General features: G+C 34.8%; 1 protein-coding gene across 5 annotated transcripts; it reads right to left on the reverse strand.

The window, feature by feature from the left end:
• Positions 1-1,649: 1,649 nt before the first annotated feature.
• On the reverse strand, positions 1,650-23,690 carry FH (fumarate hydratase). 5 transcript variants are annotated; one of them, XM_087713197.1, is made up of 11 exons: positions 23,458-23,608; positions 19,123-19,253; positions 16,505-16,639; positions 15,644-15,754; positions 14,120-14,296; positions 13,119-13,301; positions 12,779-12,944; positions 10,211-10,414; positions 7,477-7,604; positions 5,303-5,456; positions 1,650-1,843 (listed from the first exon to the last, which is right to left on the reverse strand). In XM_087713197.1, the coding sequence occupies exons 2-11, from the start codon at positions 19,171-19,173 to the stop codon at positions 1,701-1,703; spliced, it is 1,452 nt and encodes a 483-aa protein (XP_087569323.1). In that variant the 5' UTR covers positions 19,174-19,253; positions 23,458-23,608; the 3' UTR covers positions 1,650-1,700. The 5 variants fall into 5 exon arrangements, with proteins under 5 accessions (XP_087569323.1, XP_087569324.1, XP_087569326.1 ...); XM_087713198.1 differs by having other exon boundaries at positions 19,123-19,273; positions 23,458-23,605; XM_087713200.1 differs by lacking the exon at positions 23,458-23,608 and adding an exon at positions 17,793-17,823 and having other exon boundaries at positions 19,123-19,256.
• Between the last annotated feature and the right edge of the window lie 225 nt (positions 23,691-23,915).

Here is a 23,915-nt window from a genome sequence, read left to right on the forward strand (position 1 = left end):
AAAAAAGACAATAAAGGTTATCTCTCTTTCTCTCATCTTTCATATACACTCAACATGGAGAGATTACACACACACAAACCTACATACATACATATACACACAACTCTCCATGTTGAATTCATATCAGAAAGAGGAAGGTTGAGAGTTCACAAGGTTGATGGAACAAAATTGAAGAGAATGTGTAGTGTCCCAGACAATACTAAGGACTCTGGTCAAACATCACTTAAATGCTATATCCTGAATAGACAGAAGTGACCTGCCAATCTCTGCATTCCTTATGACACTGCACTGCCTTCCAGTAATGCTTCCAAACCAGACTAATGTAATGACAGGATGCTCTTGATCTTCCCTCTATAGAAAGGGGTGCAATTCAAAGTGCTTTAAAGCCTTACATGGCATAGGACTGGGTTATTTGCTGGCATGCCTCTTCCTAACAATCTGCATATCTCACTATAATAAGCATACTCCAGATCTCTTCCCTGAAATCCTCTCACCTAGTGGGATCTCGTGACTGCCATGTTTGGTGATTTGAAAGAAGGGTATTTATTGAAGCAGTGAGATAGGATGGAATGGAATAAAAAGAATGGAATTAAGATAATTGGAATTTGCTGCCAGGCTTCTAAGGGGCTATAATAGAAACCACAATCAATTTGTATATTGCCAGTTGTACAAAGACTTATTTGCAGTAGAGCTCCATGCTCATCTTTAAATGTGGAAAGCATTCTGGCTTGATTACTTTATGTTACCTATTAGGCAATTTTAAAAATTCTATATCCATTAAAAATTGCTATGTTTTGTAAACTTCTGTACTTCAAGCTATGACTGACAGTGGTTGCACAATATTTTATTATGGGGATCTTAAATTCATGGCTTTTGCTAGAAAATCAGATGGAAGTCATGGGTGAGAGAAGCTTCTCACTGGACTTACCAGTTGATTTTGGTAAGCTTTTGGAAACTGAAGGAACAGAGGGTTTAAATTACAAGGATGTTTTTGCTAGCAAGGGAATGGAAACTGCTCTCTGGTAAGTACTGGGTTATTTAGATGTTTACATATTTGTTTGATATTTGTTACTTAAGTTTGCATTGTCTTGTACTAAGCTGAATTAAATTGTGTAAACTGATTAAATGAAAGTAGCATGTAAGTCATATTAATACATAAATATTTTAAAGAAAATATTTCATATGTCTTGAAAAAAATTATGTGAATTAATTTACCTTACTATGATAAGAGTATCATAGTAACTAATATAAATCATATCAAAACAAATGGATTGCTTTTGCGTAAAAGAATAATTCTTTAATTTATTGAACATTTTATCACTGTTTTATCTGGAAAGAAAAAACTAAAATATCTACAAAATATAGTAAAATCAAACAAGCATAAAACATTTACTTTAGATAAGAAATATCAATTCCATAATAAACACATTGCCTTGTCAGAATGAAACAATCTGATTTGAATACAATATTATTATTCTTGTATGTCTTGATTCCAATCTATCTGACAATGTAGAAAATTAAGTAGATTTTTCCTGAATTGTTTCATCTGGTAGTAATACTTGCATTTTTTTTCAGTACCATATTATTTTTTGTGTCATTAATTTTAGGAATACAAATGCAACTGTGAATAAGTTTTGGACAACAAAACATTTGATTTATATAATTTATTTATTTATTCTGTTTTATCACACATAGTAGCATCACTTAGGACCCAGCATATTTTCTGGCTTTACCCATTGATCAAATTGTTCTGCTGTAAGAAATCCAAGTTTGATAGCAGTTTCTTTTAATGTCATCCCTTCTTTATGTGCGGTTTTGGCAATCTTAGCTGCTTTGTCATAACCTAATAAAAAGGAAAAATATGTAAGGTTGATTCTATATTTTGGACCACCAAGAAACATCTTCAGTGACAAGTCACCCAAGGCAACCAACTAGAAATTGTACTATCAAAAGGGTTCAGTTCCCACAAATGCATAGTACTTATGCAAGTAGCAACCCGTAAACTGAACCAGGGTTAGTGAAAGTTGCAGTTGCATACTGAAGGCCAATAATTTAAGTGGGCTAGTTCCAATGGAAAATAAATGTAATGTTAATCATTTTAGCTCAGTGCTAAATTGCTTTTCCTGAATCACAACTTGTATCAGCTTTAAATGGCATATTGGTGGTCACACTGAAGCAGTAATCCTTGACTAATCATTTAAAGATTGATGTTATAATGGCACTGAAAAAAGTGATTTATGACCATTTTTCATATTTACAACTGTTGTACCATTCACATGATCAAAATTTGGACACTGCAATTGGCATGTATTTATGATAATTGCATTGTCCTAGGGTCGTTTCCCTGATGAAAATATTGAGTTAATTCTTTTGTTTCCCACTTATCAAGGGACATTACAACTTCTTAAGAAAGAAAATAAATTTGATTGTTATTTGTATTAAAAAAAAACAAGAATATTGCCTATATCTTCTTAGAATATTTACAAGAGTAGTTTTCAAGACACATTTGCAAGCAACTGTGTCCATACATGCATGCCCCTGCACTCTCTCTCTCTCACACACACACCATTATTGTATACAGTACAAGAAATTAAATCTGCAGTTAAAACATTACAGCTGGAAGGAAGTGTTGGGAAAAATATCCATCTGGTTCAGTTCCAAGTGGGGAGAAAGAACATGGAAATATGGAGACTGATTGGAAAGATGGTTTAATGAAGCAGAACCATCAAGCACATGCTCCTGACGCAGGTCAACACATGGAGTGGAAAGTGAGGGTTATTTATAGCCTCTGGGTTTTGAACTTGAGCTTCCCGTTCCTATAGTAAGAGCAAGTATTCTATTGGTTGCTGTCAAGGTCATAGCTAATTTTGTAGGTTATCTGAGTCAAGCTTGGTTGAAGCTTGCTGATGCAATGATGGGCTTGTTGGGAATTCCTGTTGTGGCTGAATGGCTTTGTCCTGAAGGATAATCATCCTGGAGCTGAAGGTTTTTTGTTTTCTAAATAGGTTGGTCCAGTCTTTCTTAATGGGCACCAAATATCTGCTGGGGGCAGGGAGCTGAGTTTCTGTCACCCTTAAGATTTCCATTTCTCTTTTAGGAGAAATATAATATTCTGCCTTTTTAAATATTTCTCAAAATATTTCACTCTTCTAGGAAGGGTGACTTTCCTCAGAAGGAAGCATAGAAATCTATGTAGTTGGTTTCTTCTCACACAGGTTTTTGGACAAGACCTCTGAACTCTATGATATTATCATTTTTGCTCTCCCCACTCCTACCCCCAGCCACTTCAGTAATTATCAGCAATTGCCTGTGAGAATGCTACAGCTATATTATAGTTTTCAATACTAATTTTTAAAAAAATAATTTTTATTTGACATTTTCCAAACATTAAAATCACAATTACACTTTTACAGCTTTCTGGTATCGGTATTTCTTTTTTCTGATTTGGAGCCGAGATGGCGCAGTGGTTAGGGTGCAGTACTGCAGGCCACTTCAGCTGGCTGTTATCTGCAGTTCAGCGGTTCTAATCTCACCGGCTCAAGGTTGACTCAGCCTTCCATCCTTCCAAGGTGGGTGAAATGAGGACCCAGACTGTGGGGGCGATATGCTGACTCTGTAAACCGCTTAGAGGGGGCTGAAAGACCTATGAAGCGGTATATAAGTCGAACTGCTATTGCTATTCCATTTTCCATTCTATTGTTTTATACATATTCTTCTTTGTTTACTTTCTCATTTTTACAATATATACATCTATATACAATATTTCCATTTCTATTGCTTTCTAAATACATGCCATCTCTTTTCACTGTGTTTGCTATGTGTTCCTTATGCACCGATTTTAGATCTCTTTTCAAGCCAGTTATACCACCTGTTCCATATCTTGTAGTACTCTGTTTCCTCTTTATCTCTTAGTTCCATCGTTAGTTTGTCCATTTCTGAGCATTCTAACGCCTTTTTTATGGTTTCTGCATTTGATAGAATGGTTTTTAGTTTCCAACTTTGGGCATATGAAATTCTGGCAGCAGTGATTATATGAAGCATTAAGTATTGGATATCCTTACTAATATTTTTTATTATTATTCCTAGAAGAAACAGGTCAAGGTTCATGTCAATTTTTTGTTCAATTATTTCTTCTAATCATTTTTGAATTTTTGTCCAGAATTCTTTGGCTTTTAGACATGTCCACCACATATGATAGAAGGTCCCCTGTTGGTGGTTACATTTCCAACAGTTTGGAGATCTATTTGGGGACATTTTGGCCAATCTCGCTGGGGGTAAATGCCTACTTATAAAACATTTTGTAATTTTTTTCCTTATAAGATGCCAAGATTTGTCAATTTATAATTTTTCACCATACTTTTTCCCAGTACTCCAATTCAATATTATACCCAAAGTTTTTAGCCCAAATTATCATTGTTTCCTCCTCCATTTTGAATTTTAAGAGACAATTGTATGTTTTTGTAATCATTTTTTTCCGTACTGTTCTAAGTCCTTTTTATATCTTGTTGAATTTGAAGGTACGGCCACGAGCCTAATTCAATTCCCTGTAATTTTAACTCCTGATTTGTTTTAAGTTTTCCTTGCCCATCCAATAACTCCTTATATGTCAATATCCTATTCAAATCTATTACATTGGGGTAGATAATTGCTTCCATGGCTGATATCCATCTGGGAATTTTTCTGTAGAAGTTTCTTTTGATTTTCATCCATATTTCAAGTAAGGCCCCTCTTACCTGATGACTCTGGAAATATTTATGGGCTTTACTCTTTCCCTTCCAGATAAAAGCATGCTAGCCCAGCTGTAAATCATGACCCTCTATCATCAATATTCTTTTATTTTGAAGTACTATCCATACTTTAAGCCGTGTTATCGCTACTGCCTGATAGTAAAGCTCCCAATCTGGGAAGCCAAATCCTCCTTTAATTCTAGAATCCTGTAGTAATTTTAATTTTATCCTAGCTTTTCCCCCCACCCAAATAAATTTTAAAATTATTTTTAGCTCCATGAAAAAAAAATCCCTAATTTTACTGGTACAGTTTAGAATAGAATTAAATTTTTTGTTAAGATATTCATTTTTATGGTCGCAATTCTTCCAATGAGTGATAATTGTAATTCAGCCCAATTTTCCAAGTCCTTTTGTATTTGTTTTAATAATTTTAAATAATTGTCTTCTTTTATGGTAATTTTATTTTTGATTACATTGGTTTACATTGCTTATCAATACTCTAGGACATGGGTGAAAAATTCATCATGTCACATTGTGATAACGTTTCATGACATTTTTATTTATTAGATACTTACCAATGTGGGGATTAAGGGCAGTCACCAACATCAATGACTCATTCATTAACTTATTTATCCTCTCTGTATTCGCTTCTATTCCAGTTACACAATTTTCAGTGAAAGAGACACAGGCATCTCCTAAGAGCCGTGCAGAATGTAGCACATTTCTAATCTAAATAAATTAAAAATAATTAATAATTTAACAAAAAATTGTTCACTGATACATTGATTAACAAGAGCTTTACCATAATCACAACAGAAAATCAAAGATAAATATTTACATGATAAAATAACAGGCCAAAAAGAAGGCATTTGATATTGTAGACAACATCTTTCCTACTTCTTGATAAAACCAACTGCACTCAGATTGTGGTCCTCAGTAGAATTCCATTTACATGGAGTTGTATGCAATGGATTTCCCAGGTTTTGTTTTGGGCCCACTGCTCTTCAACATCTTCATAAATAACCTAGATAAGCGAATTGAAGGAGCCCTCACCAAATTTGCAGATGACACATATTTCAGGAAGCACTTTGAAAAACAGACTCAAAATTCAGAAAGATCTTGGTACACTTGTGCATTGGGCCCTATCCAATGAGATACAGTTTAGTGGAAAGAAAAGCAAGATACCATACTTAAGCAGGAAAAAAACAGATGCACAGATGCAGGATTAAAATATAATAAAAGTTAAAGCAGTCATGGGCTGCATCAGCAGAAGGATAGTGTCAAGGTCAAGATAATGACAGAATTGCTATGTGCTGTATTGGTGAGCCCACATTTGGAATATACATTCAGTTCTGGTCACCACTATAAAAAAAGATCCTAGGTCCTAGAAAGTGTATAGAGAAGAGCAACAAATATGATCTTTAGTCTGGAGGCTAAATCCTATGAAGAATGGCTAAAGTAATTAGGTATGTTTAGCTCTTAAAAGAAGATTAAGAAGAGACATTAGCAGTTTTCCAATAAAACAACTGTCACAGGGAAGAGGATCTCAATTTATTGTCCAAAGCACCTGAGATTAGGACAAGAACAAGGGCTGGAGGCTCATCAGAGGAAAATCCAACCAAGAAGTAAATAAGGAAAAATTTCTTGACATTCAAAACTATTAAGCAATGGGACAGCTTACTTCCTAGTATTGTGGATGCTTTATTGCTGGATGTTTTCAAGAAAGGTTTGGACAAACATTTGTCCAATATGATTTGGGGACTCCTGCATTGGGTAGAAGGCTGAATTAAAACATGTCCAAGGTCCCTTCTAATCCTATAATTCAATTTTTCAGATTTGCTTTGGGGGAGGAGGGAGTGGTCATATATTTAAAAAAATTAATAGCATATATATGGTCACTAGACAAATGGTTGTAAGTCAAGAACTACCTATATTCCTATAAGGCATTGAGCAAATATAAGCCAGTAACAGAAAACCATCAAATTGAATCTGGATTGCTAAGAAGGAAAGAAAGGCAATGAGGTTTCTCCTGCCTTAATTAAAGATTATAGATTTTTTACTGCTAAAGGAGTAAGAAGCCAAAATTCTGTAAAGAGCACAAGAGTAAAAGAAAAGGTAATCATCTTCTCTACTTGGTAAACATCCTGAACAGCATCCAAATCATTGGGGCTTTTTTTGCACTCAGTAATATTGTGGTGAACTTGTTTGTGTGCATTCAGCTAGTTCTTGACTTACAACAGATCATTTAGTAATCATTCAAAGTTACAACAGCACTGAAAAAAAAAGACTTATAACTGTTTTTCACACTTACCACCACTGCAGCAACCCCGTGGTCATGTGATTAAAATTCTGACTGACTCATATTTATGACAGGTGCAATGTCTGCAGTCATGTGATCACTTTTTGAGACCTTCTGACAATCAAAGTCAATGGGGAAGCCAGATTCACTTAACAACCCACGTTGTTACTAACTTAACAACTGCAAGTGATTTATTTAACTGTAGCAAGAAAGGTTGTAAAATGGAGCAAAATTCATTAACAACTAACTCACTTAACAACAGAAATTTTGGGCTCAATTGTGGTCACAAGTGAAAGACTTGTATGTATGTAGTGTAACACATGAAATCAAATTCAGGACCAAAAATTGAAATGAACTTATGTACAAAAGGTGACTCCCACCAATGCATCTATCTAGCATTACATAGTGAAATTATGTCATTCAATTATATTATAATTTTACCAAACTTACAATCATAGGCTTAAAGACATTCAATTCAAAATGACCATTGCTGCCTCCTATTGTAACAGCAGTATGATTTCCCATCACCTGTGCTGCTACCATAGTTATGGCCTCACACTGAGTAGGATTCACTTTTCCTGTGAGGGGACAAACAAAGATTCGTGAAATTATTTTATTACACATTGCAATATTTATTTTGCTGTTTATTCTCAAATGAAACTTTGACAACCAAATAATGAATCAAATGTTCCTGAAAAGTGTAGTCTTGTAGTTAAGGTGTTGCACTAGAACAAAGATACCCAGTTTCAAGCTCATTCTTAGAACTCACTGAATGATTTTAGCCCAGTCATTTTCACAACATATGCTGTGGGAATAGAATGAAGGTAACCTCCTTTAAAATTGCCTTAAGTTCTTGGAGGAAAGTCAAATTATACTGTAAATCTAGAGGATGATGATGATGTTACAAAAATATTGGGTTAATGTAATCAATCCAAATCTATTATGAATCCAAAACAATAATTTCAAAACCCTGCTTAATGCCTTGAGAAGCAGAACATGGGTACTGGAAATAAAATAGCTGAGCCTATTTTGGGATTTTTTCGGTAGCGATTTTATTAAAAATTACAATTGCAATGATAAAATATTAATACAAACTGGGGAAAAAAGAAAAAAGTGCAGAAAATAAAAATAGGAAAAAAGCAAATGGAGTAAAGAAATATATAAATTATTTTCCCCTCATTACAAGTGTGAACAATTTTAATAACTTATAACTTCCTAAAATATAACTATTTATCTCTTTTTCCCATATGTCATGTTTTAATCTACAGTATAAACAAAATTTTAAACCTTGTCATTTCAGTCCTGATCAGCAATCATCCACAAGGATTACCAGAAATAACAACATATCTATTTTAATCAACTTTATATTTCTTTATTTTGCTTTTAATAATCTTGATCTTTAATGCATTTAAATAAAGTCCTATAATGTCATTTTGTTTCATTTTTACTTTCTTCCTTCCCACAAAATTTTTCAAAACTTTCGCAAATCCATTATAGGAAAATTATCCAGATTTCTCCCTTGGTTTGTTATTTGTATATCCCTTTTAATTACTAAAACATCAGTCACTTTATTCATTCTAACATCTTTTTCCATACATTCTTGAGCCTGTTAGTTTTAAATCTGACTTTTCAGATCAGTCTTATCTGGCAAAACTTGTTCCTCTTCCATAACATCTTTTAACACAGTCTGTTTACAGAAGCAGACACTCTTAAAATTAACTTTTGGGTCCATTGTTCAATAAGTGTTCTTATTCTTTAAATGTAGTTATTAGTTCCTACTAGTTTCCTCTAGTGTCCATTCAGGTTCCGTCAAATATTTTTTAAAAGATAGAGTATTTTCTTTAAACACGGTACTTTTATTTAAAAGTATTTTCCCACAGGTGGGATTCTTGTAATTAATTCAAAAATCACATAACTTAAGGATGGCACCGCTGATGGCAGCCTTGATGAAATGCTTTTTAGAAGTTCTGATGTTTTTTATTATTTTCTGTGACTCTCTACAAATTTTATACTCAAGAAATGAGATTTTTGAATACCATACAAGGACTTTATAAACAGCATTCTGGAGCTATTCCTCCCTTCTTTTCAAATGTGGAAGAAGTTCTTACTGAGGGAATGGGTTATCTCTTTCTGCATAGCAATTAGAAAGAGGCAGAAGAGAAAAAGAGAGAAGGAGAAGGAGGGTCAAATGAGGCATTTTACAAAGACTCAAAAAACCTGGGGTAAGAAAATATCCCCTCCCTTGCTGTATTTAACTAATCTATACTCACTTGTAAGTAAGACAGATGAACAATTTCTTTAAAATAGGAACAACTCAGACTTTTCTAACTCAGCAACCCTCTGCTTCATTGAAGCATGGCTGAACAATTTGATTAATGCTAGCTGCTTGCAAATCCCAGGATTTCAGATTCAATACAATTTCCTTTAATGGCTCAATGATGTTTGTCATATTTACAATAGCTGAATATTTCAGTAGACCTAGAACTTCTTTTGAATACCTAGTTTATTTTCTAACTGTAGAATAAATATGTCAAATGCTCTTCAGTTATTTATACTTATCTTGCTCCTTCCCTTGTTTACTAGTTTTTCCTATGCTATTAAGCATTTTACTTAAAGAAGCAAAGCACTTTTTCTCACTTCATTCATACCTGAATTAAAACATTGTTAATTAAAACAAAGTACAGAACTAAGGTAATAATAATTTGAGGATATACCATCCAGTATCCAAGACATCACAAAAGATCCATGTTATCTATGGTAGTTGTTATGTTTTCTTTGAATAATTTGATGTCATTTTATAATAATTTATGTCTACTACTACAGTTCTATAAATTTAAGCTTGTATCTTTTAAATTATTAAATCTAATTAATATTATTCCTTATTCTTAATCAATTAGCACAAGATTAATTAAAAATAAATAGGAATAAGAGTTGACTGAGCAGGGAGGAAAATGTTATAAATAATAAATTATTTTTAAATGTAGCCATTAAAATAAATTTATTAGTAAGTGTAATAGCACATTTTATTCTACTTCAATCTATTCCTGCTTACTGTGTACTGAAAAAATATGACTGACATCATATATAAAAGAATTTGCCAGGTTGTAATTAATAAATATATTATACCATCAGTCTTTCACTATCTATCAACCCAAAGTTAACAACCAAATCTTGGCAAGTTTACCTGGCATGATACTACTACCAGGTTCATTTTCAGGCAAAATAAGTTCTCCTAAACCACATCGCGGACCAGATCCAAGAAAACGAATATCATTAGCTATCTTCATTAGGCTACAAGCCACAGTATTCATTGCACCACTCAATTCAACCAAGGCATCATGAGCTGCAAGGGCTTCAAATTTGTTTGAAGCTGTAACAAAGGGCAAACCTAAGGAAAATAATGAAGATATTATTAACATTCTATCTATTCTTATGCACAGTTCAAACACTATATGATCAATACATGTAGTCTATTTTATTTTGGTCTGAGTGGATGTTCATAAATAAAATTTGACAATAACCATTTTTAAGGGTTCCCAGACTACAATATCTCATGGAAAAAATAAAATTGGGAAAATAGATTGCCAGAATATTAGCACAGCATTTATTGGCCCTGAGCAGAGCTAGCTAATCCCCTTTGTTTAAACAGAGCAGGAGTTCATGGATAGATGTAGAATTTCATCTTAGGGTCTTGAAAGAACAATGCATCATAATTAACCCAATTGATTCCCAGCGAGTTTCTACAGATGTGAACGAATTAATTTTTTAATACTTAGAGAAGGTAAACACCAAACAAAATGATTCCCCTCGCCCCTCAGCTATTCCAAAATATGCTCTCTTTTTTTTTGCAAAATGTGACTGATAGAGCCATTTTTTAAACTGGGTTCACTGAGATTCCTTTCTCATCTGGCAGGCTGCTGAAGGAGTAAGCAATTATTCCTTCTCCAAGCAGATCAAGATGAACACTGCGTCTCTGTCCCACAGGGATCTGGATAAAGCAAATAAGCAGATGTGGCATATAATGTATATATGAATCAACACAAAAGTAGATGTCTAGATTTTGACTCTGCAAGCATCTAGAATATGGGTTTTTTTTTGTTCTTTGGAAGAATAAAATAGGGCTGAATGACAAAATTGCTATAGTAAATCAAAGGCCATATTTATTTTTGAGATTAATTGGCCCTCCTTGAAAATCAGAACAAAGTTAATTAACTTCAGAATTTCTTGACATAATGGCCACAAGCAAAATAATATTGAAGAGCAGAATTTTGGGGGTACCCTTGAGAACAAAGGGTAGTTGGCTCAGTTTCTTAACCCTCAAATGAGGGATCTACTGGTTATGAAAGGGCTTATTAGATGTGCACAAAGAAAGAAATAGTTTGAATCTGCCCGATTCATAGAAACTCAGAATCATGGCCAGAGAGGCAAAGTATGCACCATTTATTTTTCTGGTGGGTGGGGGCTTCAATTACACATGAACCAAGTGCAAATTCATTATGTTGCTGGAGGAGAAGTGGCGGGAGTGGAGGCTCAGCTTGACAGACTGAGATTTATAATAGGAAAGATGAAGAGTATCTTCTAAGCAAGGTAGAAGGATATTTTAAAAAACAATAGAGTTTGCATAGAAAACAGGAATATTGAAGGAGAAAGTCCGACTGGTAGAACAAAGAGAATCAGAAGATACAGTATCAGTGCTCATGTTTAGGCATGCCACCTGGAAGAAAGATTCATAGACTTCTATAGATAGATTTTTATCCAGAATTCCAAGAAAAGGAAGGAAAGAAGGTTAGATTGACACTGTAACAAGGAAATAAAAAAATAATTACCCTACAGAAGAAATACATGTCGTGATGATGACTGACTTGCTGCTCACAGAAATGGTCAATGATCTACAAACAAGACATAATGATCAAAGAAAGTATGTTGTCGTCCAGGTGTACAAATTCATGACATGATGTAGAGGCTTAGCAATTAATCAAATTTACTAGCTACAATCTCTTTCTTCAGTTCTATAGTTGAACAAATAATACTGCCTCCATGGAAAAAAATGTTGAGTCTACAAGAAACTAGGAAGGCAGGCGAATCGATACAAAAGCTATGAGTGGCGCAAAGAGTTGTGGAAAGATATATGCTTGGCATTATAAGACAAGAGAAAAAGACCTCCATGTGGATTAGAGAATGAGCAAAAGAATAGATATCATCAAGAGAATAAAAGCATAGAAATGGAAATGGGCTGGTCACATAGCAAGAAGAACTCATGGCAGGTGCACTAAGGCAGTCATAGAATGGATCCCACTTGAAAAAAAGAGATATAGAACAAGATGGATCGACGACATCAGCAAGTATTGCAGGCCCAATTCACAAAAGAAAGCTAAAGACTGTATTGGTTGGTAAATGCAGAAGAGGCCTTCATCCTGCAGTGGATAGACAATGGCTAAAATGATGATGATAACTGGTACCTTCTGCTTCCTGCAGAAGAAAACTTCCTATTCACACAGGGTGGCATTTTCTCCAACTGGCTTCCTGAATTTGAGTGAGAATGGACTATAACATATTTCTAGCAATTAAGTTGCTATAAACATTGATAATATTTGCTACTTCTACAATATCCCAATTTAAAAGTTTAGTGAATGAGAACAAAAAGATATTAGACAGCAGATACATTTTCTTCTTATTTTCCATTCCCCCCCGTTTTTTTTTATTCTAGCAAGTTAAAGGTTACATCAAGATTACTTTTAATGTCTTTTCTTACTTGTAAGTGCAGCTATTTTAGATGCAACCTTTTCAGCAAAACCAATTCTTGTATTCAGTCCTGTGCCAACTGCAGTGCCACCAGCTGCCAGTTCATAAACTCTTGGCATGACTGATTTGATTCTTGTGATACTATATTTAACTTGTTGCACATAAGCGCTGAATTCCTTGACAAAAATAAAAATAAATATTGCAAATTTCATAGCATATTTTTCATGTTATATATGTTTAAAGTGACCACCCATTATTTTACAATTAGCAAATACATATTGTGTGCGAAGAATTTCCTCAGAAGAAATTAGTATCTTTTTCATTGCATGAAACTGTAAAATGATTCGTACCTGGCCAAGAGTAAGAGGAACTGCATCCTGTGTATGAGTTCGTCCAATTTTAATAATTTCAGAAAATTCCTTTGACTTGGCATCAAGGGCATCTTGAAGCTTCTGTAGCCCTGGTAACAACACTTCATGCACTTCCAATGCTGCGGCAATATGCATTGCAGTGGGAAATGTATCGTTTGAGCTCTTTTAAAGTTCAAAAAACAGCAAATTACTATTGGAACATTTCTTTCATGAGCTTCAACTAAATTAAGAAATAGGGTTCAAAAAAAGACTAAGCATTTGAGGGTGGTGGAGAGACATGATGGCAGGATAATGATGCAATAGTAAAGCTATTCTACAAAACTATATTGCTGATTTTAATATTATTGATCATCTATCCCTAAGTTCAATTAAAAATGGAGTCCTTAATAACACATGTTAAAATAAATTAGGAAAACCTTCCACCTTTCCAGGTACTGTCATTTATGATGCCATTCAAACCACTAATAATAACTCAGCCAAGCTTACCCACAATATGCAGCATTTGAAATAGAATTCCAGACAGGTATTAAAAGCTATATATCCCAAAAGCTTTTTCAAGAGGCAGCGGGATTTCTTTGTTTTTCTTTGTAGACATTTCAGTTCTCATCCAAGAAGCTTTTTGGATAAGAAGCAAAATGTCCGCAAAGAAAACCCAGTTGCTTCTTGAAAAAGCACCTTTGGGACAACCATGACCTGGATGACTGAGAATCTCCACAGACATAAAAGTTATATATTTTGTGCCATGAAATTAATTCTCTGTCAATGAAATCAGAAAGTTAAATTTTTTAATGCAACAATAAACATAATTTATTGAAGAAATGCAGCAAGTCATACAATGAGGTTCACACACATGCCTACGCATGAGACACACTGAATATTATATGCCCAGTTAAGCAACATCTATTTAATAAATATTGTGATTGGCTTACAGATACTTACTAATGCAGAAAAATGAAAAATAAAAGGAAGAATATATTGACCTGGCTTTTATTAACATGATCATTGGGATGTACTGGGTCCTTGCTCCCCAGTTTACCACCTAGTATCTCAATAGCTCTGTTGCTGATGACTTCATTAACATTCATGTTAGTCTGAGTTCCAGATCCAGTTTGCCACACCACCAAAGGAAAGTGATCATTTAATTTACCTTCTGATACCTATAAAACATACACTTTATTATTTGTGTTCCTATATAATGTACATCAAGGAAAAACACATTGTTTGAAATAGTAAACAGATAGAAGTCAACGAGAAACAGGCTCAACCATCAATAAATGTTCAATGTAATAAAAACAAACATATCCTAAGTAAAAAAAAATGCAGGATAATAGGAGGCCTGGAATTTAAAATTTACATAGAGTCCTTGAGTTACAATAGCAATTGGGACCATAATCACCATTGGTAAGTGATAGTCATAAAGCACACCACATGACCACATTGCTTAGCAACAGGAATCCCAGCAGTTCTAGTTGCCAATGTAACCATAGGATATGGGAGTCATTGAGCAGGAAGAAGGGGGAGTCCCAGCAAAGCAACAAAGTGTGTACCATGGAGCACAAGGAAGCATGGACAAGTTGATAGGAGCCATGGGAAGACTCGCAGCGACCTCAGGTGGGTTGGCTGCAGCCTCAAAAAGACAGTGGAGACTGAAAGGTTCCTGCAGGTGGGCATTAATACTGCAGAATGCAGGTAGAAGTGCTGCAGAATATGAGATCCCTGGGATCTGGAACTCCATAGTGGGCTGGACTCCATGGGAGAAAAAGGAGTGGGAGTAACTTACTGGGACAATTTATAACATTCTCAGCTGGCATCCATTGACTTTGCTTGTGGGAAGCTAGCACGTAAGATTCCAAATGGTGCATTTATATCATAATTGCAAGCCAAGCAATTAAATAGTAATCCTGTATGAGGGCCACAACTTTGAGGACTAATCTTTTCAGTTCCACCATAATTTTGAACAATTGCTGAATGCATGTAGTTAAGGATTATGTGTATAAGAAACAGGCATTAGGTACACTGCATACGTATAGCCTGCAAGAAAGAAATTAACAAGGCACAGAAAACTCTAGTTTAAAAGAAGTAGATTTAAATTGGACAGTATGAAGAATTTGGAATTCTCTGCCCTCAGAGGTGAGATGGATCTCCACTCCCCCAGTGTTCGGAAAATGTTGAAGACCTAGTTGTGAAAACTCACTTGGAACTCATAGAGAAACATGTAACTTTGGGATTCATTAGCATCTTGAAGGCCCTCCCACACAAAGTTTACTTACCCAACTAAACTTTTAAAAATGATCAAATCACCATGAAGAATTTGCTAAGAAAACACATTACTGACTTGTTGAGTTTTAATCTTTAGCATCTTTAAACAGCTTAAGGGAATTAGATACATTTACGCATAACTAAATTGAAATTACTTTTCAAATACCTCACTTTATGCAAAAAAATCATCTATATATCAAAATTAAATACAATATTTCAGTTGTCATACATGCATGTTATCTTACCTCATTTGCTGCATTTATAATGGCATTAGCAATCTTAGCGTCAAGGCCATACTCCTGATTTACTTCAGCAGCTGCACGTTTTAAGATACCAAAAGCTCTTATTACTTGAACCTAAGATTTTCAAGAAAAATGTAAAATTTCACATATAAAATAATACATACAAAACTATCTTGTTGGAAGCTATCTTATTTATATGCTATTTTCTATATAAAGCCTCTTGTTTTGCTAAAAGTGCTTTCTACTTTATTTACAACATATTTATATGACACTATCTAATAGCTAGATCAACATATATTATCAATGAATAGAATTTTTTCATACCAATCAAAATAATTAATGACTTCCTGGTAGAAAGGGCAAACTGAACAGTAGTCAACAATGGTGGAATAAAGAACTAGTGAGTAACTCAGCTCTTCATAATTACTTTCTGTATAAGAAGAGCATTTCAGATCATCCATAAATGATCCGGAAATAATAGTATAGTAATCTTGCTGAAACCACTGTTGATGTTTTTAAAAGAACACTAAGTTTGCATATTTCCTTTTCTAATCACTTTTGGAAATTGCTCAACTATTTTTCAGCTATTAGGAATAAAATCAATTATGGAGCATTCTAAAATACAAAGATAACAAATATCTCACAAGCTAGCATTGGTCTGTATATGTACTAACTAATTAATATTTAAGGATTAGGAATGACAACAGCACACTGGCCTACTTTCTTTTTATCTTACTTTCTTGTTTATGAGAAACAGACATAATTTGAAAACCTACTTTTTTAACCCTTAGCTCTGACTAAACGTATATCTATACTAGCTTTAAGTTTACATTCAGAGAATAAATTCAGATTTGAATAACTTACTGGCATCCGTTCCATTGCACCACCAATCTTAAAATTCATTGTAGATCTCACAGTCTGTGCACCGTAATACTTGTCATTAGGAACATTGAGTTCACCAAAAGTATCATATTCAATTCTAAACGATGATTGACTAGCCTAAAAAGAAAAAAAAGGCAAAGCCAATAAAGGAAGAAACCTGTAAATTCAAAAAAGAACACTAAAGATACAATAATTCAAAACTGTGAATCAATAAGAAGAAACAATTTTAAAAAAAGGCTGGCCACAAGCACATCCAAATGAAAGAAGCCAATCACTTCCCACAATATGGTATTGACCATATCAGGTAAAAATAGGTCTTTAAAAGGACGTGTCAGTTCTACCCCAACTTAGATCCTTAGGAAAGAAAGACTCAACACCATTTGGTTGGAGTGATAGTTTTTTAAAAAAAATAAAGTTAACTTGTTGCAGCAAAAGTAAGGCTAAGTCTGAATATTCCCACAGTTTGATGCTTTGGGGACTGCTTTCATGCTGGGTGCTTCTTGAAGAAGTTTCACATTCTGTTCCCAGGCCACTTGTCTTTGGCAGCTGGTTTATTCTGGTTTGACACTTCTGGTTCCGGTCAGCTTGTTTATGTTCCCCTTTCATAAGCCTTCTTCTCTCCAGCCCAAGCTTCCCCAAATTCCTTCCCTCCCACCTTTTGGTTTACGGCAGAATACCAGCAAAGCAGCTGAAGATGGCAAACCTGATAGGACTATATCAATAACCAGTGCTATGCTGATGGTAGATAAACAGAGAAACAGAGAGACATATTTTAGATTATATATAGTATGTATGCTACATTGATGATGCTATGAAAACTGAATATACAAGTAAACTACAAGCTCTGGTATTAAAAGTTAGGGAGCCCAGTATCAAGTAGATCAAACTAAGATACAGCTACTGTGTATACTTAAAGCTACTTCATTAGAACAACTACAGAAACAAAATGTGCTATCTTTCTTCCACTTATATGCTATTGTCATGAAAATTGGGAAAAGGGAGCTTGAGGCATTTTCAAACATTTCTTGGCCTAGGCTAAAGTTTCATTTATTTACTACACACAGTGGGGGGGAAAGGCACTAAGATTAAAAAACAAAAATAATGACAATATATGTATACAGTAACCAGCTTTTGACAATAGATACTGAAATGATGAACAGTCCTGTCTTTTTAAGATCTACTATTAACATCAAAGGAACTAACAGTCAAAAAAATACAATACAGACTAACATTTGTCCGAGTAGCAATGAAGGTATTGGAGATGCTATACCTCCAACAGGTGGATTCATACAGGAAGCACTCTATGGAAACAAAAATTGGCATTGAAAGTTGGACTTTGAAGAAGCAATGATAGAAAGAGCACTAATACTTTTGACATGAAAGAAGATTACTGAGAATACAAAGGATAGTCGAGGGGAAAAGAATTATCAAAGGGGGATATCCTTCGGGCTTTCTGAGCTTGATTGTTTATTTGCAGATATTCTATTACCCCGAGGGAAGCATATCCCAGAAAGACAGTGCCAAAAACTGCCAAAACAGTTCAGAATAAAACAAGCTTTTCTCCCTTCAGAAAAAAGGGACCCAAAGGTAGAGGGAGCAAGCAATCATATCTAATTGAAAGTCTGGGTGTGTTGCTAAAAGACATTAACACCTCTTGCTAAGAATAACAAAGTAGATAGGAAGACAGAAAGACTGCCAAAAGTTCTCACTAGAAATTACAAAGGAGATCCTGAAAAGCTTAAAACCTAAAAAGCTAAAAATAACTCATCAGGAACTCCTTTTTTCCTCTTCCCTGACAGGATTAAACCCCAGGATAGGAAAGACAAAAGTGCGGAGATAGGATTAATCCATCAAGGCAGAAAGGCAGAACTTAAAATAAACAAAAACAGTATAAAAGCCCACAGATTTATCATTTCAATCTGCTTGCAAGCCAGGAAAGCTCAAGCTGTGCCACTACTTTTCCTACCTTCCTGAATTAAAGAACCCTGCTTTCTGGCAGCTCACTTCTGTATCAATTATTGTCAGCATTGTGACTGTTTCCCAGATGGGAAACAAACGGGAAATTTCTTCCAACAACCCAAATTAGGTAACTAGGCTCTGATGATATTACTTAGTTTGGGAAATGAAAACAACCAAGCTCAGAGAGCATCAAGGACCCAGCATTTTAACCTCGAGCTACAAATATTTTCCTTCACTGATTAACAAACAAATCAATTCAAAGTTTTCAGGCTCAAATTATCCCACTTTTATACATTATGTGAATACCTAGCTATCTGAAGAAATCCATAACGCTGGGAGTGGGGGGAAGGAAGACAACAACTAACATCAAGGTGGATAGGCTCATTTACAACAATGACTATTGGAAGATGTGAAGGACCAGGTTGGAGACAAATTATTCTGAAGAAAATATATCTATATGGTTGCTAGGAATCAGCATTGGATTGACTGCATGTAATTAATTAATCAATAGCAAGAATCCCCATAGCTATGCTCTATCACATGCTGTGATAGGAAAAGGGGGACAGCTGCAGAGAATGGACAAGAAGTCGGCCATGCTAGAAAGTCGCTGACATAGGAAAACAGATATACAGAAGTCCTACCTGAAACAAAGGGTCATGTGGTAAGTCATGTGATTTGTTGGTAGTCATCATTTTTTAGAATTCATCATGTTTCCTGCAACTAATTAAAGACGAGTACCAAGATACCACTGTAATTGCATCAGAAGTTAACCCTAAAGAAAATTCCAGAATCCTGATAAGATAAAGAGCAACTTTAAAATAATTCAAGGTTACAAAATAGTGTACAAAACTTTCCCAATGCATACATTTTCTTGATGACTTATTTCCAAATCAGGGGTCAGTGTTTAATCATTTTTTCTCAACCAGTTATACATTTACTTTTAAATAATCAACTGGCCACCATACAGGATTGCACCATACTATCAAAGTAGGACAGAACGTTAAGAATGCCTTTTTTAATTGTTTTGTAAAACAACTAATTATAAATTACATTGTTTTACTATTACATTGTTTTATAATTATATAATGATACAATTAGTTAAACACATATAAATCAAGTATATTATTTATGTGTCAGATAATATATTACAATACAGAAGTATATTACAAAACCAAGCATGATTTTGTTTTGCTCAGTTATAACATGCAGATTAATTTTAGGGATAAAAGTGATATAATATAAAAAGTAATTTAGCCAAAATAAATATTACCTAGTTTTAAGACACTCTTTGCTTTGTTGCTTTGTTATTATAAACACCATTAAAAACTATATCCTCCTTTGTGACGTGCGTGATAGCATGGAGATTAAAGTGCATGTTTGTTTGGGATGATTACACCATACAAACTTTGAATATCCAATTCTGCATGAAAAAAGGGCAAAGAGATTCATCTGGCTTCTTAAAAGCTAATTTGACAAGAGTCTATGACTGTAATGTAGAAATTATCAGATTCTAATTACTGCACTTCTTATTGCTTCATAAAAGAAAACTAAACCAATTTCTATCTAGAGGACCAACTAGAGAATACACACAAGAGATAAACAATATATTTGAAGGAATAAAATTGATTTGATTTAGTTTAGTTTAGTTTGATTTTATTTGTAGGCCGCCCTTTTCCCTGAGGGGACTCAGGGCGGCTCACAGAAACCAGGGAGAGGGGAATACAATACAATACAATACTAAGACAACAACACATAATAAAATAATACGCAACATGCATACAACATTCGGGCGGGGTAATGGTCCTTATCCCCAGGCCTGACGGGCGAGCCAGTTCTTCAAGGCTGTGCGGAAGGCCTGGACGGTGGTGAGGGTACGGATCTCTACGGGGAGCTCGTTCCAAAGGGTCGGGGCCACTACTGAGAAGGCCCTCCTCCTTGTGGTTGCCAGCCGGCATTGGCTGGCCGATGGAATGCGGAGGAGGCCTAACCTATGAGATCTTATAGGCCGTAGGGAGGTAATTTAACAAGGGAAGAAGAAAATAACAAGTTACCCTTCCTGTATATTCCCATCAGCAGAGGCAATGATGGCAAATTAGAAATACACATCTATTGTAAAACTGTTCACACTAAGTGCTCACACTAAATAACAATCCAACCTTCCACAAGAGAAGCTATGTAAGAACACTATTTAGAAGAGCACAAATACATTGCAACAACAAGCTCTACAGGAATGCATAAAACCAAGAAAAGCCTCCTTGAATGCATATGGGTTAATATAAACTTGTATGACATGCTTCTCTTTCTCCCTCCTCCACTAGGCCACCAAGCCGCAAAGGTTGGGGATCGCTGATCTAGTGTATTGTAAAGAAGGATTAGGTGGACATGATAACAGTCTTCCAATATTTGAGGCAGTACCACAAAGAAGACAGTGTCAACCTATTCTTCAAAGCATTTGAAAACAAGACAAGAAGCAATGGATGAAAATTAATCAAGGAAAAGAAGGAGCCTAGAGCCTAGAACTAAAAAGAAATTTCCTGACAGTGAGAATAATTAACATCAGAAAAAGCATCAGGAAAAGGACTGACTTGAAATCACAGAATTGGAAGGGAAATGGGTTTTTTTTTTTGCATGTTTTCAGAAAAATGGCAATCTTTTCTGACTATTTAATAAAACCTTTTCTGGAACACAGGAAGCGAAAGGGAACTCCTGTTCTTCCTCCTATCCTCAGTTAATGATTCTACTTCTGTTAGAATCTGACTCTGTAGAACTTAAATCCATATTTCACATCTGCACTTCAGAGCAATAAATATAGAACTGCTGCCCATGATTTGGAAAAGTAAAATACTTTTACTGAAGTACCAAAAATCTGCATTTGTGTATAAGCTACTATATAAATAAATTAATATTTCAAGATCTTTTACACAAGTATAGTACAATTGGCAATTATCCTCTCCCTCCTCATGTGAATGCCATTTTAATCACTGTGAACATATATGTTCGCAATACATACATAATTTAAAACAATCATTAAAAATACCAATAAAACATAATATTACATAATCGTATGTTAAGGATACTAAAAAGGATTAAACCATCAGAATAGATTATCAGAGAAAAAATAAATGCCTTGCAAAAAGGGTTGATTCTACAACTTTATGAAAGCCCAGATGGTGTTTAGGCTATTAGAACTTTAGGGAGATATTTTTCTACAGAATAGCAGAGCTACAAAAAAAAAAAAAAAAAAGATCTTCTAGATTGCAAAAACTGAAAATAGCTGGGATGTGGTGTGTCCAATCGTTCTGTATCTTATTGTTTAGGCAGAAATAGTAAGAGAAATAAAAGTGTCAAAGATATCCAAGTCCTAAATCATGTAATTTTATAGATGGTAATCAACAGGTTGCATTGCATCTGGTTTTCCAATGATAATCATTGCAAAATTTCAGCTTTGTAGTTGAAGAATTTTGCATGAATCTCTTTAAATCAAATTTTATTATTTACAATCTATTTTACAAATATGTCAAAAATTTTAATGTTATATATTTCAAATATATAAATATTCCACCCAATTTTAAGTCATTTACAAATTTGATAAACATTGCATTTAAATAATTAATGAAAACATTACAACCACAAATGCTGCAGCTTCCTAACTGATTTCTCTTCAAATTGTTGAAACCATTAATAAACACTCAGAATTATTTTTGAGTCTGTTATATATTTATTACACTAGTTTGCTAATCAATATGTTATGGGGTACTTGTTCTAAAATCCTTCCAAATTTAGTATTTGCAGCTTCCCTTCTCTCTCTTTTTTCAGAACAAGAACAACTACTCTCTTGCAAGTTATTTGGTATTTTACCAACTCTCCAAGGGTCAAAGTTTCTCTCATCAAAAACTAGAACTAGCACAAACAGCCAATACACCAAGGAGCAGAACCTACATAAATGTTTTAAATAAATAAGGATGCAGGTATCTGATAGCTAAATTTATTGCTAATTACTCAAAATAATTATGTATGATAGAATTTCAATAATTTCTACATATCAAATAAAAGTTATTATACTATACAGAAATCAAATCCTCTCATCCATGCAATGCAGTGGAGCTGCTTTTTAAAAATAGCATTATTGTCTTCTCCCATAGGTGGTAGACTAGCCTGGTTTCAACCTATTCAACTCCTTTTGTCTTGGCAAAACTAATACCAAGAATTTTTAAAGATTTAATTTCCCTTAAAATATCAGCTTTACCCTTGTTCCTGTGACTTCCTTTTTATTCATTATTTATTTATTTATGGTTAATAGCAGGTTTTTCACTCTTTGGAAGATAAAGCTATCAAGAAAACAAATCAAGAATTTCCTGGAAGACTTTGGCAGAACTTATCTCTAAATCGTTAGTTTGAAATGGAAGGTCATCTAAACAGCGGGTAAAAATAAGTCATACCTCTTTGAAAGGTCGGAAGTTTGATTCTAAAAGACATCATATACATTTTCTTTGATTAAATGAGCAATAGCATACCTCACAAGGATTTTTTTTATCATTAGTGTATTGATAAGAATGGCATGAACTTTATAAGGATACGATTTTGATTTTGCATCGAGTGCCTTAACATTCCGTTCTCGTTCGTAACAGAGTATCGTGCAACTGGCACATTCTTATTTGTATATGGCACAACGATGCTGTTATTCCTTCTGAATTTTCTTGATTAGTATCAACTAGCACACATTTGTATTTTAGAAACCACTCAACGAGGGCTTTCCACCATGTGTACTTTGGAGGCGTTCAACTTGATGGCGTCATTTCCTCATCCTTCTCTGCAGTATCAACCTCGTCAAGCAGGAGTCCAAGTCACATTCTACCGCTGTCTTTCCCCCGTTTTCCCCCCTAACACTAGCAGCCGGGACACCCAGGGACTGTCCAAGGTCACCTTCCAGCATTTATTGCGTCCCCCTTCCCCGGCACAAGGAGTTACGCGCTCACCATTCCTCGTTGCTTGGGCTGACTGTAGAAACACCTCTGCAGACGAACGCTGCGGAACTGAGATTCGCCAGCGAGGGCCACACTACAAAAACGGCGGAGACGAAGTAGCGAGCGATACATGGCGTCGGGAGGTGGATAGCTGGAAGGAGGAGCCAGGAGACAGAGTAGAGGCAGCCAATGGAAGTACAAAAAAGAGAGAGGAAAGACCCGGACTCGAGAAAACTTCGTCGCCCGCAGAACCAATCAAGAAGACCGGGTGGACTTGAAAGCGAGCAAAAAATAAAGAAAATCAACTACTGACACAGCGGCGTGGAAAACCGACGCATTTTTGAATAAATGCGCATGCTTCCCTTGCAAACGAGCTTCCGTAGAGGTTACTTTGTTGTCTTTTTTATGTGTCCTTTTTGGAGAGGCAAATCTATTTTTGGTAGCTGTGGAAAAAATCGGAAATACGATAA

This window comes from Thamnophis sirtalis, unplaced genomic scaffold (assembly GCF_051295495.1).
Source record: "Thamnophis sirtalis isolate CommonGarterSnake01/CBP01778 unplaced genomic scaffold, rThaSir2_p1.2 scaffold_4, whole genome shotgun sequence".
NCBI classification, from domain to species: Eukaryota; Metazoa; Chordata; class Lepidosauria; order Squamata; family Natricidae; genus Thamnophis; species Thamnophis sirtalis.